This window comes from Primulina huaijiensis, unplaced genomic scaffold, assembly GCF_012295235.1.
Source record: "Primulina huaijiensis isolate GDHJ02 unplaced genomic scaffold, ASM1229523v2 scaffold11459, whole genome shotgun sequence".
NCBI lineage: Eukaryota > Viridiplantae > Streptophyta > Magnoliopsida > Lamiales > Gesneriaceae > Primulina > Primulina huaijiensis.
In genome coordinates, this window is record NW_027342351.1 from 343573 (window position 1) to 359925 (window position 16353).

Sequence of the window (16353 nt, forward strand, 5' to 3'; positions counted from 1 at the left end):
ATTCATTAAACTTTTAGAAATGAGTATGATGCGAGCGGTTAAAATCGTATTGGACTTGAATTTGGCAGAAACCAAATAGTTGGTCATAGGCGGAGAATATCTTAGTGAGATAGAATGATTACCATATTTAAAGCAAAATTTATATGGATATATTATTTTAAAAGTCAAGAGACGAAAAGAAAATGAATATACTCGAGCTCTGTTTAATCTTGAATTACACGAGATATGTTGATGGATGAATATATTATGTTATTAACTAAATAGAGATGAAATCCATAGGTCGAAAAAAATATAGCAACGCGAAATTTTTTTCCCAAAATACCAAGTCTCTGTAGGAAAATGCAAATTAGAAAATATGTTCGTGGCAATTCAAATACTTTGACACAAGTGACATCTTTCATCAAAGAAAAATTGGTAAAATGATATCATATGACAACATTACAAAATAATTACAAATGATCAAGGGGTATTAATAAACGTACTAATTTCTGTTATAATTAAAATGGCATTCCAATAATCATTGGAAGTAAGCCACAAAGACAAAAAGAAGAACTTTGGATCTCACCTTATGCTAGAATGGGGAGAAATGAAAGTAGCTCTTAGAAACCAAAAACGATATTGTCTAAACAAAAAGTCAGAACTTAAAAATATAAGTCGACCATCAAGAATTAGAATGTCATCTTAAGTATCCAACTCATCTTAAAGTACATGACTTACACCAACAAAAATTTTTTTAGAAGAGCTCAAACCCAAGCTAGCGAAAGTTTTAAAGATTGTGACTCTTGGACATGTGAAACAAGAAGTCATATTTCGACTAATTGGTCCAGAAAATGACAAAAATGGAATAAAATTCTTCGAAACAACTTCGAATATAGAAAAAACAGTTTATTACCAAGACCTTGTTCAACTATACCGATTTGAAGATATTTTTTCAGACGAGAGTATATATGAAGAAGTCTTTTAAATTTCAAATAAATTAAGCATGCATAATCTTGGTTTAAGAAACATATAACTGAGTTTTTTTAACTCAAAAGCCAATAATCACTTGTTTTTAGTAATCACAAACAGTCCTTTATTTCCCTCAAATATTTATAATTTACAAACAAAATTATAGATTTTAAAACATTCATACATTCATTGCAACTACCTTTCTCTTTTGCAAGGGAGAATAAACCAAATAAGAAGGCCCAGTAGCGCCGTAAGCCCAACTGGTAGGATAATTATACGTAACAGTACGATGTTAATAAGACTGCAAGTTTCTTACCCAAGAGAAGCTTCTCCACTCCGAACCCTCGGAGAGCTTGTACGCCATGAGAGGAGCTCTGCTCAGGAATTTACATCTACACTCTCGCAATCTCTTCTCCTTTCGCAACCTCGAACTCAAATCTATTGTTTCTAATCGTTGTACGAATTGTTATGGTGGCTACATCACTGAAAATGCAGCGTTGATCCACCGTTTGCCTGCGACAATTCGATTTTTTTCATCTGGAAATGACAACGATGAGTCCGAAGCTAGCGTGGGGAATTTAGAAGACAAGAAAGAGGTGACGAATGAGGTGGAAGATGTGAGCAACAAAGGTTAACATAATACATCCTTTTGTCAACTTTGTCGATTGGTTTGCTCCAAGTACGGATTGTGAGCTGCGTGGTTTGTTATATATTGTGTGTAGAATTAAAACTACAGATGGAGGACTATTTCAAGAACTTTAACGAGGGGGCACTTCCGTCAATCCTCGAGTCTATTCTGAAGAGAAGACTCTCTGGAAAGCATGAAGACACAGATGATGAGTTAATGGATGAGCTTCAGCGGGAACCCTTGGATAATGTTAAGGATGAAGATTTCGAATCTGATTTCGAGGAGGCTATTGAAACTGACGAAGAAATTGATGATTTGTATAATGCTCGGGAAATTGTGATGAAGAAGATGACTTCGGATCCTTATGGCAACATGGATGACCGGAAGTGGGATGAAATGATCAAGGAGGCCACCGAGCACGGTTATCTCAAGGATACAAGGGAATGTGAAGAAATATTGGAGGACATGCTTCACTGGGACAACCTTCTACCTGGTATTCTTATGCTATTATTTCACATTCGCATCTTGCTTTTGATAAACTAAGTATGGGTTATCCATTTTTCATTGTTTTTGGTTGTCAATATTGATTAGTTAAATGAAGCTAGTTGGGGCCATGAAATCGTGCTAGTATATATGTTATGATGTGTGATTTCTTGAATAGTTGAACGGTTTCTCTGAAAACTATCTAATTTGGTTTGTTTTTTTCTGTTTCTTTTTATGTTAGTTAAAAAATTTACTTTCTAGCCATAGAAGTCTGTGGCATACTGACTGTTGTCCTTTTGAAGAGATTTAATTGGATTTGCCTATTCATTTCAGATAAGAGTTGCAACTAGTAGACTTGTTTATGAACTTTTTTGGATGACAAGTTCTTGTGACCCGACATGTCGCATTATTAGAATTTATATACGATCATGAGTTTTGTGTAGCAGAATGCTCCAAATGTGGAGGAATTTCAAGGAGTCTGTCCTTTGGGAACAACTAGACAAAATCTCATAAAAATTCCTTTTTGCTCAATATTTGTTAGATGATATGAAACTGTTTTAGTTCTTCAACGTTATAAAGATTTTAACTTTAGGATTTGAGCCTTCAATTATTTGTCAAGATTGTCCTCAGTTGACTTGATTTTGTGGTACCTTGGCATTGTTTTATACTTTCCCATGGATTTCAATATATTATAGTTAAAACACTAGTTATTTCCTCGTGATGGATTTTTTCTAGACGAGATCAAGAAGAAGGTGCAAAAGAAATTTGACGAGATAGGTGATAGGGTTGAAAAAGGTGAGTTAGAAGTTGAAGAAGGTTATGCATTATTTAAGGAGTATGAAGATCAAGTGGTCTTGGAATGTACCAAACTGATGGAAGCAGAGGAATCTCCACAGTTTGACGAGACTGTTGTTCCTGATAACAAAAAGGAACTTGATGATCCACCAGGTGAGGGACCAATTCTTAGGTGGCAAACTCGCGTGGTCTTTGCTCCTGGTGGTGATGCTTGGCATCCCAAAAATAGAAAAGTGAAGTTGGCTGTTACTGTAAAAGAGCTTGGTCTATCCAAGCATCAGTTTTTGCGGCTGAGAGAATTAGCTGGAAAACGGTATAATCCTGGGAAAGATGAACTTACCATCACTAGCGAAAGGTAAGCTCAGTCGCTAGCATTTTATTTTATTTTCTGTACCAGTCAGTAATCAGTATACTGTAGTTCTGCTTTGATGTTTTGACCTCAAACTAACGTTTTCTAATAGCTCATCAGCCTCGCTACAATTTTGAGAGTGTGTACTTCTGTATATATATATATATATTTTATGAAAAGAGTTGCAAAAAGTAAACGGTATCACTTCTTTATAAAGTTCCGGCAATGGTTCAAACCTACATCATCCGTTATTTATGCTTCCTGTCTTTGGCATACAGTTTTCATTACATGTTTTGTTTCAGGTTTGAACATCGGGAGGAAAATAGAAAGGATTGCCTCAGAACCTTGTTTGCTTTAATCGAGGATGCTGGAAAAGCTAGGAAGCTAGTGGAGGATGCACGAATTTCTGAAGTGAAGAAGAGGCTTGTGTCTAATCCGAAATTCATGCAGAGGTTGCAAGCGAAGTCAAGAATAGCAGAATCTAGTCCGGAAACTATATGATAACAACTGGGCTATAGGGGCTCCATTAAGAAATTGAAGATTAAGCATCGGTCTGTGGATCACCTTTTGAAATATTTGGCTCATTCTTGCAGAGAATATACTTCGCTGTGTTAATAAAGACCGGCTGTGAAAACTATGGGTTTAATTGCTTCATGTAGCTTTCGTAGCAAATGTGAAAGATGATGAAGATTAATCTATTCTACCTTGTAAAAATACAAGTGCGTTTTCGGATCTCAGGCCGACTGGCCATCTCTTCCGCTATCAGGCGGTTGAGGCTATGGTTCATTTGATTTCCAATTTGTCGTACTTTTAGTCTTGAAGAGTTCTTATTTTTGTACTTTTTTCATTGGCCTGACTTTTTCCAGGACAAAATCTAGTTTTAGAAACACCAATTGGCCACATACATGAACTATGATCTGATTGAAGAACCCTTGCATTTTTTATTTGTTTTTTGATGTCAAGCGGCCAAATGATAACCTTGCCACTAGGTCAAGGGACGTCACCATCAAATTATTTATTATGCAGTATCATTTATCACGAGTCAAATTTACGAGGTTATTGTATAAATTGATCATGTAATAACTTTATAATAAATGTGTATATGAAGGAAGGGGCCGAAATGGCACCAAAAGAAAAGGAAGATGACTATTTTCCAAAAAGGGGAAAAAAAAAGAAGATGGCTAAACAAGCTCAAATGAGGTCTCAAAGGCCAAAACACTAGACTAGCTCAACCAATTTGTTCAAGAGCCAAATCGAAGCAGACCAAAAGAATCTCGAGAGAATAAAAAATGGAAACCACTGTCAGAGTCCGAAAGAAAAATGGTTTCTTTCGTGGAAAACGACAAATAAGTGGTACGCATTTCCGATTAATCATTGTTTGCTGAGGGGAAATATGACATCGACAATTACAATAATTGTCTATCCTTTAAACAACTACAAAGTACAGAGAATGACGGATGCCAGCAGCTCTTCGAATCATTCCCACCCGTCCAATAATCAGAAAAAATGGTTCCATCATCCTTGTTTTCCCCAAGTCCCATCATCAAAATCAAGAATCCCGTTTCCGTCTCCATCAAATCGTGCATGGCCACCACCCCGCCAGCTGCGCAGGTATCTACATCATTTGGGTTCAAGAGTTTGATGGAAACGTTCACAATTGACGTTCACAAAGCAGAGGGCAGGCCATTGAATGTTCCTTTAATTTCCCCCTTCACGATTGCTTCATCAAGGCTTGATAAAGTGGAGAACGTGGCCATTCGAGTTGAGTTGAATAATGGGTGTGTTGGTTGGGGAGAGACTCCCATTCTTCCTTGTGTAACAGCCGAGGATCAGCCACTTGCCCTGGCAAAAGCTGCGGAAGCTTGCCAGTTTCTCAGGCGGAGTCGTGGCAAGACTCTGGGGCAAGTTTTGTCTGAGATCAATCAGATTATTCTTCCGGGCCATTCTTTTGCTTCTGTGAGTCTGTTTTTGAGTTTTGACTTTGAATTGTATTTATTTATCTTGATTAACTGTTTGACCTTCGCTTCTTTGGTTATTGTTTTGAGTGTTCTATTTCATTTGGAACATTGACGGCCATAGAATTCATGGAAGACCGTTAATTTTTTGGTTTGAATCATATATTTAACAAGATTATAAATAAAATTTGTTTAGATGCTCCATGTTCTTATGTCCGAAGGGCAGTGGCGGAGCCGCCGAGGGAGAAGGCTAGCAGTCCATTAGAGATCTCTAGAGTACACATTCTATCAATCTTTTCTTATGAAAACTGTTCTTTATAAAAAAACTCGATAATTTTTTTTTTTGGTTTAATGTTCGAATTTTTTATAGTTAGTTCTGGGATTGAGGTCATATTTTTGAGAAGCATTTGGTATAGGGGTGAGAAAATATACCGAAATATCGAAATACCGAAACATCGTACCGAAAAAATATCGAAATTACCGAAAAAATCGATATATCGAAAATTTCGGTACGGTATGTACGTAATTATATTTTTTTCGGTATTTACCGAAATACCGAAAATAATTTTTTAAATTATTTTTTAAAAAAATTTAAGTTCGATATACCGAAAAAATGTCTATTTTCGGTATACCGACAAAATTTTCGGTGTCGGTACGGTATCCGATATTAACTTTTTCATATCGAAAATTCGGTATACCGAATGTGCGGTGTACCGAATTTCCGGTATCGGTATGGAAAAATTCCATACCGATATTTACGGTACGGTATACGGTACCGTAGTTCGGTACGGCCACCCCTAATTTGGTATCAATTATTATAGTTTTTTTTTCATTTTCCAGTTTGAGTCGCACATATTTGCTTATCTTGCAAGGTTGCATGAGCACACTTGGGCAAATGTTCATTATAAGACTGACTGACTTAACAAGAACTCTTACCTGATACCTTCAAACAAATGGATTATTGTCCCGCATCCGCATGAAATTATTAAATATTCACATTCACCAGAAATTGCTATAGAATTACCTGATTTTTCACTAAACGTATTTGTAATTGGATCTATATTTTTGACTTTTTAGCTCAGCTTGTTCATTGCTTTTTTAAAAAGCCCTGTTGTGGGAATAACGCATTGATCTTCCTTTCTGTACAGTTAGAATTTTCTCATGCTTACAAATATGTATCTGATGATGAAGGTCAGAGCGGGAGTTGAGATGGCATTGATTGATGCAGTTGCAAACAGCATTGGACAACCATTATGGAAACTTTTTGGTGGATTTTCAAATGAAATAACAACAGACATAACAGTATAGTTCCTTTTTAGTTTCATGTTTATTTCACGTTGCGTAAATCTTCTCAAGAAACCATTAACCTTTAAACTAGCCAATATTCATGCAAATTTGACCAGAAGAAAGGAGACCTTTAAAAAAATATAATTAAAAGAAGATGATGGTGGAGATAGAGAACTTTAAGAGGACATGATCAGCATATTATTGTCAGTTCATACTAACTGATGATTATTACCGTTTATAGATTCCAATAGTTTCCCCCACCGAAGCCGCTGAGCTAGCTTCAAAATATAATATTCAAGGATTCAAGATTTTAAAGCTTAAAGTTGGGAAGAATCTGACGTCTGACATCCAAGTGCTTCAAGCAATACGCGCAGTTCACCCTGATTGCTTGTTTATTTTGGATGCCAATGAAGGTTATACTTCTGAAGAAGCCATTCAAGTTCTGGAGAAATTACATGGTACTTCATTTCTTCCAACTGAAGTTTTCATGCAACTGAAGATATTGTTTATTTCACTGTCATGAAAGATATCATTTCGTATATTTCTATGCAGAAATGGAGGTGACACCCATGCTTTTTGAACAGCCAGTTCACAGAGACGACTGGGAGGGTCTTGGTTATGTTAGTGAAATAGCAAGAAACAAATACGGAGTATCTATTGCTGCTGATGAAAGTTGCCGTAGTTTAGATGATGTAAAGAAAATAGCGAAAGAAAATCTTGCGGATGTAATCAACATTAAACTTGCTAAAGTTGGAGTTCTTGGAGCTCTTGAAATTATCGATCTAGCAAGAACATCAGGACTGGATCTGATGATTGGAGGGATGGTTGAAACTAGACTTGCGATGGGCTTCGCTGGCAATTTGGCTGCTGGTCTTGGGTGTTTCAAGTAAGTAATATTTTGTTATTATGAATTCTGAATGTTGTAGAAAATAGGAAGGGTGAATGACGTGTGATACATAATTTACTCAGTTCGATTATATGGCCTAAATCTGTGAAATCATGTCCACCAAACTAAATATCTTGATTTCGAGTATAATCATCACCCTTGTAGATTGATATAAAATATTGTGAATCAATTTAAATCTTGATATTATCAAGCATAACTCTAGCATGCCTTGTTTGACCTCTAAATATATTCATTACAGAAAATCCTTGCCCGATTTAGAGTTGAAAAAAATGAATGCAACTGTTCCTTGTAGGAGAAGAATCCATGCCCTGCAAGCTGATTAATATGACCCCAAGTATTGACAGTTTTGGTTCCATATTTAGCTCTTTACCATCCCTGATAAATACTTGTTTGCAGATTCATCGACCTTGATACTCCCATTTTATTGGCCGAGGATCCGGTTCTCGAAGGTTATAAAGGTACTTCTAGTTCTCTGCCAAGTTCAACCTTCTTGCTAGCACACTTCATCAGTTGTTACACCAGTGATGTGCTACATCTTTAGTAACTCACAATATTCTTTACTGTTAGCCTCTGGTCCAGTTTACAAGTTTTCAAATGCTAGAGGCCATGGCGGTTTTCTACACTGGGACGACACGCTATGGTAAGTTCTACTTGGTGTTGAAAAAATAAACACACAGAAACAACGAAACTCCACCATTTACATCCACGAAGATGGCTCTTGATAATTTTTTGTGTTTTAGTAAAAAAGATCCAATATTTTGTGCTTCTGCATTTGATCTTCAATGCTGAATTCGTTGGCATGTGCAGAAAACGATCAGGAAGCTCACTCCCTTCAAATCAATCGTGTGCCCTGGGTTAATCCTTCTTTTCTTGGATGCATTGGAGAAGTTTGTGTTAAATTCATTCCACTCAATTCCGAGATGCGGAGCCCAATATAATAATAATAATAATAATAATAATAATAATAATAATAATAATAATAATAATAATAATAATAATAATAATAATAATAATAATAATAATAATAATAATAATAATAATAATAATAATAATAATAATAATAATAATAATAATAATAATAATAATAATAATAATAATAATAATAATAATAATAATAATAATAATAATAATAATAATAATAATAATAATAATAATAATAATAATAATAATAATAATAATAATAATAATAATAATAATAATAATAATAATAATAATAATAATAATAATAATAATAATAATAATAATAATAATAATAATAATAATAATAATAATAATAATAATAATAATAATAATAATAATAATAATAATAATAATAATAATAATAATAATAATAATAATAATAATAATAATAATAATAATAATAATAATAATAATAATAATAATAATAATAATAATAATAATAATAATAATAATAATAATAATAATAATAATAATAATAATAATAATAATAATAATAATAATAATAATAATAATAATAATAATAAGTGTTATTTATATCGACAGATTTGTGGAGAATAAAACTAATTTGCAGATATTGGAAATGTGAAAAAAATTATAATTTTTTTAAAAAAAATGAATTAAGAAAAACTCTATGATATTTTTTTTTAAAATTAACTTTGAAAGAACACGCGGACACCTAAAATTGACATTGATTTATTTATTTATATATAATATCCGATAAAATATAATAATTATTTTTCCATGTCACGATTTTTTTATAAGATTTTTTTAATATAATTCATAAGTTGTTTAAACGTTTATAAACTTATGAAAAACTGTTTGATAGAGAAAAGGAATAAAAGATTTGATAAGATTGAAAAATAAGATTTATTTTTTGGTATATTAATTTATATTTTTAAACCTTATTTTTATACTTTTAGGGTACATTTTGTTTGCCAAATAAAAGAAATTAACTAGTAATCAACCGATATCACTTGTTTTGTACAATTTCAAGTTATCTCAGTGATAGTCCTATATCATCTTTACTTTCTACCTGATAATGTGGAAATAATATAATTATAATATCATGTGTATTTTGAAGGAACAAATTTTCTTATAACACTATTGGGAATAAGTTTGATACAAACAAGAGAGATCTAATTATAATAAAAATTGACCGGACTAAAAAATGAATAGGTCTTTTGTGATACGATCTCCGATATGAGTCAATCCGATTCATATTTAAATGAAAAAGTAATATTTTTAACATAAAAAATAATAAATTTTCATTAATCGAGTCGAATTATAGATCTGTTTTATAAAATTAACCTGTGAGATTGTTTCAACGAAATTTTTGTGAAAAAACATAAACAATACATATGAATTTGTTTTTTTTCTAGATAAAGAAATTGCTATTTTTCTTGAGTAAATTCTTTTTGGTATTTTCCCAAAGAAAAAAGCTAAAAGAGTGTCTGGAGTCTGAACATTTTCCCCTCTTCTTGCACACTCCTAGGCGATTGCGCGGGTACGTGCTCCACACTGTGACTCTTTTCTGCCACCTTAGCCTCACGAGCGCGTGTGGACTTACTCACGCGCTTTGGAGAAATCTTTGCCCTAGTTATTTCTCATTTTCATACGAACGACCGCCCGCGACTCCGACCACCACCTTCTCATCTCGCACCAAAATTCTTCCTCCAATTTTACCTTTCCTCGCTTGTCCTGTTGGTATTCGGATTTACGGCCTTTGTTACACCTGTAAGTAAATCAAATTTACACTTTTTCTTTTGAACAATTCGTATAATGATTTGAAATCATTATTTTCAAACTACCGCGTATTGGTTGTTGTGTTTGATCTTTAGTTTTTCTCGATTCCTTGCAATTTTTAGGTCAATTATGGAACCTATGGATATTGTTGGTAAGATCAAGGAGGATGCTTCCCTTCCTAAAGGTTATTTTTGTCCCCGTTTTTTCCTTGTTACCCCTATTTTACTCTGTTTGTATGTTTTCGTCTTTTGTTTACCTTCAAAGTGGAAGCTTTCGTTTTTCTAGTTTGATATTTCTTATCGTTTGGATTTTTTCCTCTAATTGACTAAGTTTCACGAAGTTGCGATCAAAACAGGCATGCTTATTAACTGCCCATAGAATAGCAGTAATTCGTAGTAAGCTTCAGTTGGAACTTGCCACTGGTTATTGAAATAGTATCTATTTTTGTTTATGATCTAGGCTTCATTATTCGAACTAGATGTATGAGCTACCAAAATATCAATTACATTTAAAAACGTTATTCAAAGATAATGGAAGTCGGTAAAGAGCGGGAAGAAGGATGGAAAAACATCTCATCATACATTTACCAAGGAATCAGATCATGCTTTGGCAGAGGCATGTAATAGTTAGGGATAACTGATAAGTGTCAAGGTGGGAGTCCATAGTTATATTTGATTAAGTGGAATACTCCACAATGCATGATGAAATATAGTTAATATTATAGAGTTCAATTCTATTGTAGTATTTTCTTTCACATTGGCGAGCAACAGTCGGTGGCTATATCTGAAAAATGATGTAATGTGCAAAACAGAAATATTCTATTACTGTATTACATAAAGTTGTTCTAATAAATTGTGTGCATATAGAAAAAAGACTGGAAGGGAATTGCAACAGATTTATTACCATGTTTTCAATCATACTTGAGGATTTGATTGGATTTATATTTGCAAATTCCTATTTGATGTGTTTGAAATGAGTGAATCATCTTTAAAATCTGGAGTTGGTGGGTTTCAAAATAATCTTTTTGCTTCGGATTTATTTCTGAAAATGGTGATTTGGTATTATTATTATTTATTGTGAAGATGTTTATTCATAAGGATTTGTCGAGTTAAATAGAATTAGGACTCAATAATGTATCCCAATTCCTTTAAACGTGTAAATTTGTAATGACCAGAAACTGAAGATTTAAAACTAATCTGAATTTCGTTCTTCTTGAGTCCATGTCCGTTATTAATTTTGTGAAGGAAATGCTTAATTAACTTTTTTTAATCTGTAAATTTGTTTACACCCCTCAAATTGACAACGGTGTCTTCTCGTTGTTCCTAACATCCTTAGAAATTCAGGGTTATTTTTTTTATTTTTATTTAGAGGCCTTTGTCTCGAGTTGGTTCAATGTGATTGAGTTGAGGCAAATGATTCTGAATTGTAAACTTTTATGTGCAAAGTTTCATAATGAACATAATGAACTTGGGAAAGATTAAGTAACCGACTTTTCTTGTTTAATGGTTTTGGCTGGGAATTAAATTGTAACAAGGAGACGATAAAAACACAGAATTTTGATATCTGAAGTTCTTTTTAGTTAAGAAGAGTTATTAGGACATGTATTAGCATTTTATGTCTATACTTAATTCTATTGGAGTTCTATATTGGATCCACTTTCTTGTGCAATATCTTTAGACCTTATTTTAAATGTGTCGGGTCTTCCATGGCTACACCATCAAGGTGTGACCTTACCTAGACCGTACCACTCGATATTAAGATATTTAAGCTTCTATCCTAGTAGTTAATTTTTATTTTCGTTAAGCTTAGATGGAGCATGGAGCTGTATTAAAGTCTTCTTGTAGGGTCCATAACCATGGTTTTTTGCTTCTCTTGGTTGTGCAATCACTCTCTATTTATTTTCTTGATATTGAATTGCCGTGGATCCATTTAGTCCAACTTTTCCCTTTGATGTCTAGTAGCTCGCCATGTTAGTCTCTCAGGGCCTAAATAACTCGATTTGCCCGTGAAATATTTTTGTCAATGGATTAGTTGGATGTGTAAACCCAAAGAAATATGTAAAGATTCATAAGTTGTTGTTAAGGGAGTTGAACTTTTCAATCTCTGAGGAGTTGATATCAATTAATGCCGAATCGCTCCATATATAGTTCCTCAAGCCACATTTTCTAATGACACCCAGACAATCCGAGCTTGATCTTGTAGTCATAAGACATGAATTAAGCTATAGATTGCTAATTTGTTATGCTTGTATCTAGAAAATATTTTATTTAATTCAAGTTCCTGATTACTGTTAATAGCAGTAACGAAACAACCCGGAATGTCTTTGTAAAAAACAAAACTCATTTGGTTACTATGTAGTAAGACAGTTGCTGTTATATTGCCTTTGCAAGTGGATGAATTCTTTCACTTTGTCGGCTCCGTTTTCATACAAGATACATAAATGATATTGTTGCAGCGACTATGACAAAAATTATCAAGGAGATGCTCCCGCCGGATGTTCGTGTTGCAAGAGATGCTCAGGATCTTCTGATTGAGTGTTGTGTAGGTTTGTGTTTTGTGTTTGTTTTCATTTATAATGTTTCGACATTCATTATTTCTTTTACTTTCCAATTGGGTATAAATTAGGCTACTATTGTTAGATTTGCTTCAATTCAGTGTGTAATTTGTTTAAGCCATTAGGTTGTGCACTTCATTTACTGTTTTAGTACTTATGAATTATTTCATAGTTTAAATAATTTTGATGCGATTGGCATCATTAAGACTTGAATCTTCTTTTTAATAGATAGAGCAACCATGTTCTAAGTGTTGATTAGGATAGTAATCGATTTTTCTCTGCAAAGTGAGTACCATTCAATGCTCCTAACCATACTAGGGATGGAAGAACTCTTTTTGTTCATACACTTTGGGCGAAATGCCTCATTTTTGTTAAAAGTGATTAAGATGGACTTGTTATCTTCATTTCTGGCAAATTGATTTTCTGTGAAACATCTAGTGATTAATGAGGTTTAACGGATGTAAATATGAATCTTAAAAATATAACTGCTTTTTTTTTTGTCCATGGTTTTTTTACTGGCACCAATGGCGATCTACACCCCTGCTGACCGGATAAAGACCCAGCTGTCCAGGCGTTTAAGTATATGTTTGGGTTAATCCCATCCCACCTATTTATGATATCTCCATGTCTGGCCCTGTAATGGCCTTTCCTGGCGGGGTTCAACAGTCAAAATTATCAAATGTTTGACGCCGACTGAGTTAAATGTCAGGATACTTAGTTACCATTTTAGTTTACCTCTTAGCGCATTGACTCCAACGAGCACCTTCATCATGATCCAAAAATGTAAGAAAAAGAAAAATAATCAACGAAAAAGTAGTGATACGTTTTAAATTGGGCCACTTTTTTCAGGATTGTTTCTTGATGGTGTTATGAGTAGGAAATGTTGCTCTGGGCATTGGTGAAGTTCTTAACCAGCTAACTGATATAATTCACCGCAGATCAAAGTTTTGATGTGTCTATTGTTGTTTTCAATTCTTATGCAGTGCTTTTGCAAGCTCTATACTATGATTTATGCTAAATGATTTTCATTTTTCACAGAATTTATCAATCTAATTTCATCAGAATCCAATGAAGTTTGTAACAGGGAAGACAAAAGAACTATTGCACCAGAACATGTACTCAAGGCTTTAGAGGTTCTACCCTAGTATTTCTTTTGGTTTTGCTTCTCGTGATAATTATTGATTGATCTCAGCCATCAACATCGTATAAAGTCTTAAAAGGGGCTTTTTTGGGTTATGTTATTGTCTTCTATGATATGTTCCTTTGGAACTGAATCTTCTGATTTTGTTCTTCATATTTGCTGAACATCATTTCTGGATTGGAATCTTATGATTTTGTTTTACAAATTTGTCCAACATCTATTCTACATTGAGCTGCTATACTTAGCAAGAAATTTTCCAATGCCTGTGCTTTACTGCTGTAGCATTTCTGGCCACTGCAAATGGGAGGCATCTGTCCAAAATATGACACGACACTTGAATACTGTTATCCTTCGGTTCCCTCTTCTTAACTTGAATAGAATATTATTATGCCAGACGCCCATCTTATTGTATGTCCTTCACATTTATGTGTCATGTCATGTTTTCCGAATGAAACTTCAATTTGATTAACGTATTATTATAAATTTGCACTCAAACTTACTCTTTTTAGTGATTTGTTTTTTGTTTCAAATAAATACAGATGAATAAATATTTATAGTTCTTGAGAACACCATCATTTTTATTCACTGATTTTTCCCACTAGTATGTTGCAGTATAAAATATATTTTCAAAAAATATGCATTAGAGAATGCAACTGAAATGTATATATACTGTACGTGTATAATAATAAAATACATGATATTTTGTAGAACATTCTTCTTAAATTCGTTATTTTTTTTCACATATATTTGCATATCTGCATGCTAAAATTTATGTAATTTTGGTTGACCTTTCATTGTAACTTTTATATACAGTATCGAAATATTCTGGTATTTTATCATTTTTTTCCAAAACATAGTTGTAAGTATGATTAAGATAACTTTTCTACTTATTATTTACTATGTAAGAAAAATATGCCTGGATAAATGACAAGGTTGCGACGCAGAATGCTAAGTGAAAACGGGGAAACAGTTGCAACATGGTGAAATAGGAGCAAACCTTTTTGTAGTTGGATGTTTATATTAGTTGAAGTACATCTGAGACAATTTTATGGTTTCATTTTCTCATTGAATCGCTTCAGTGTAAAATATGCCAAATTTTTGCAAATTTGAGGTGCAATATGACATGGATCATATTGTATGGTGCCTTGACTTTTTACTTCTAAGCTAAAGTGTGCATTTGACTCCAAATATTGTACTTTCAATTAAATAATATCGCTGTATCCCATGAATAAATTAACCTTCTCACCTATTAATTTTCCTATCTATTTTTTTGGTGCTAATTTTTCTCATCTGTTCAATAACCTAGATTTGCTCTGTCTTGTTTTCTCAGGTTCTTGGATTTGGAGACTATATTGAAGAAGTTTATGCCGCCTATGAGCAACATAGGCTTGAGACTATGGTAAGTTTGCCTCCCTCTCTCACACAGACTTGGACCTTGTATCTTTTTAGGAACTCTAGATTCACGAGATATTTAGTTGCTGAGTGTGCTTTTAAACATTGATTAAATAAGTCACTCGACGTTTATGGCTTTTACTTTGGCTTATCTTTGTTGTTTTTGTCGTTAATATGCTGGTGGCGGCAAATGCTGTGACCTGTAGGAATGTAAATGGATGGCGTTGTATCTAATAGACCAGTAAAAAGTTAACAGGGCAGGCCAGAGCATAATGAGAAAATGGCCATTCTTGGACTCAGACCCAATGGCCCTCAATAAGCTGGGCCTAGTCTTGGTTGGGTATATACTTATCCATTATATATCCACAATCACTAACATCCTTCTACTTTTCTAACCCGCGCCAAGGTTGTAACCTGAATCCCATTCCTAGATTGGCCTCAGCTGCTGTGGTGCCAGATATGCTTGTAATTGGAGCTGAGCGGTTTATAAGGGTTGGAGGAAATAAAAAAGGAAATGGATTATGAAAATTATAAAAAAAATCATATTTTTAATACATTGATTTGTTGATATTTGTAAAATCACCTAAATGTGGGAGAAATTAATAGTCTAAAATTTTGACCCTGACAACAGACTCTTGGGGTCAGTTTGTATCGGCTTTCCTTCCTAGATCATGCTTAGTTACATGTAATGATCATTGCTTCATCAGAAAAATGTAATTAACTTCCTAATATAATTGTTTGTGTTGCTTATGGTTGAATGGTTCGACATAGGATACCGTGAGAAGCGGTAAATTGAGCAACGGAGCTGAAATGACTGAAGAGGAAGCACTGGTAGAGCAACAAAGGATGTTTGCAGAGGCACGTGCTCGAATGAATGGAGGCACAGTGGTTCCCAAGCAATCAGATTCTGAGACTCGACCAAGTTTGAGTAGCTAACTTAGAATTTCTGAGTTTTCTTGAACTCTTTACTAGAGAATTCTCGACTCCAGCATTTCTTTTGTCATAATGTACAAATGGTTCTTGCATAACGTAGAGAGGTCTGCTGTGTACTATGTTCCTATGTATATGTTAGTAATTTGTTGGCCTCTTTAAGCAGTCTTTCAAGATTGTCTCCGTATATGCTATTTTAGTTTTAACTTACGTCATGTACGTCTTTTGTCTTTTCAAGCGCGCGAGTATACGTGGGTAATCCTTTGTCTCGATGTATGCTT

General features: G+C 33.7%; 3 protein-coding genes across 4 annotated transcripts; all 3 read left to right on the forward strand.

Annotated features, from left to right (window-relative positions):
- Positions 1-1239: 1239 nt before the first annotated feature.
- On the forward strand, positions 1240-4007 carry LOC140965686 (uncharacterized). The gene is made up of 4 exons (XM_073425833.1): positions 1240-1578; positions 1671-2069; positions 2795-3209; positions 3506-4007. Exons 1-4 carry the CDS (start codon positions 1311-1313, stop codon positions 3702-3704), a joined length of 1281 nt encoding a protein of 426 aa, XP_073281934.1. The 5' UTR covers positions 1240-1310; the 3' UTR covers positions 3705-4007.
- Positions 4008-4432: 425 nt separating this feature from the next.
- LOC140965626 (L-Ala-D/L-amino acid epimerase) lies at positions 4433-8309 on the forward strand. Of its 2 annotated transcripts, XM_073425744.1 has the most exons (7): positions 4434-5159; positions 6350-6460; positions 6687-6903; positions 6998-7331; positions 7749-7810; positions 7920-7992; positions 8160-8309. In XM_073425744.1, coding segments are annotated over exons 1-7 (1248 nt in total). In that variant the 5' UTR covers positions 4434-4709; the 3' UTR covers positions 8161-8309. The 2 variants fall into 2 exon arrangements, with proteins under 2 accessions (XP_073281844.1, XP_073281845.1); XM_073425743.1 differs by lacking the exon at positions 8160-8309 and having other exon boundaries at positions 4433-5159; positions 7920-7996.
- A 1507-nt stretch (positions 8310-9816) lies between these two features.
- On the forward strand, positions 9817-16302 carry LOC140965667 (protein Dr1 homolog). The gene is made up of 6 exons (XM_073425813.1): positions 9817-10046; positions 10178-10239; positions 12511-12600; positions 13648-13742; positions 15081-15149; positions 15914-16302. Exons 2-6 carry the CDS (start codon positions 10185-10187, stop codon positions 16076-16078), a joined length of 474 nt encoding a protein of 157 aa, XP_073281914.1. The 5' UTR covers positions 9817-10046; positions 10178-10184; the 3' UTR covers positions 16079-16302.
- The last annotated feature ends 51 nt before the right edge of the window (positions 16303-16353 follow it).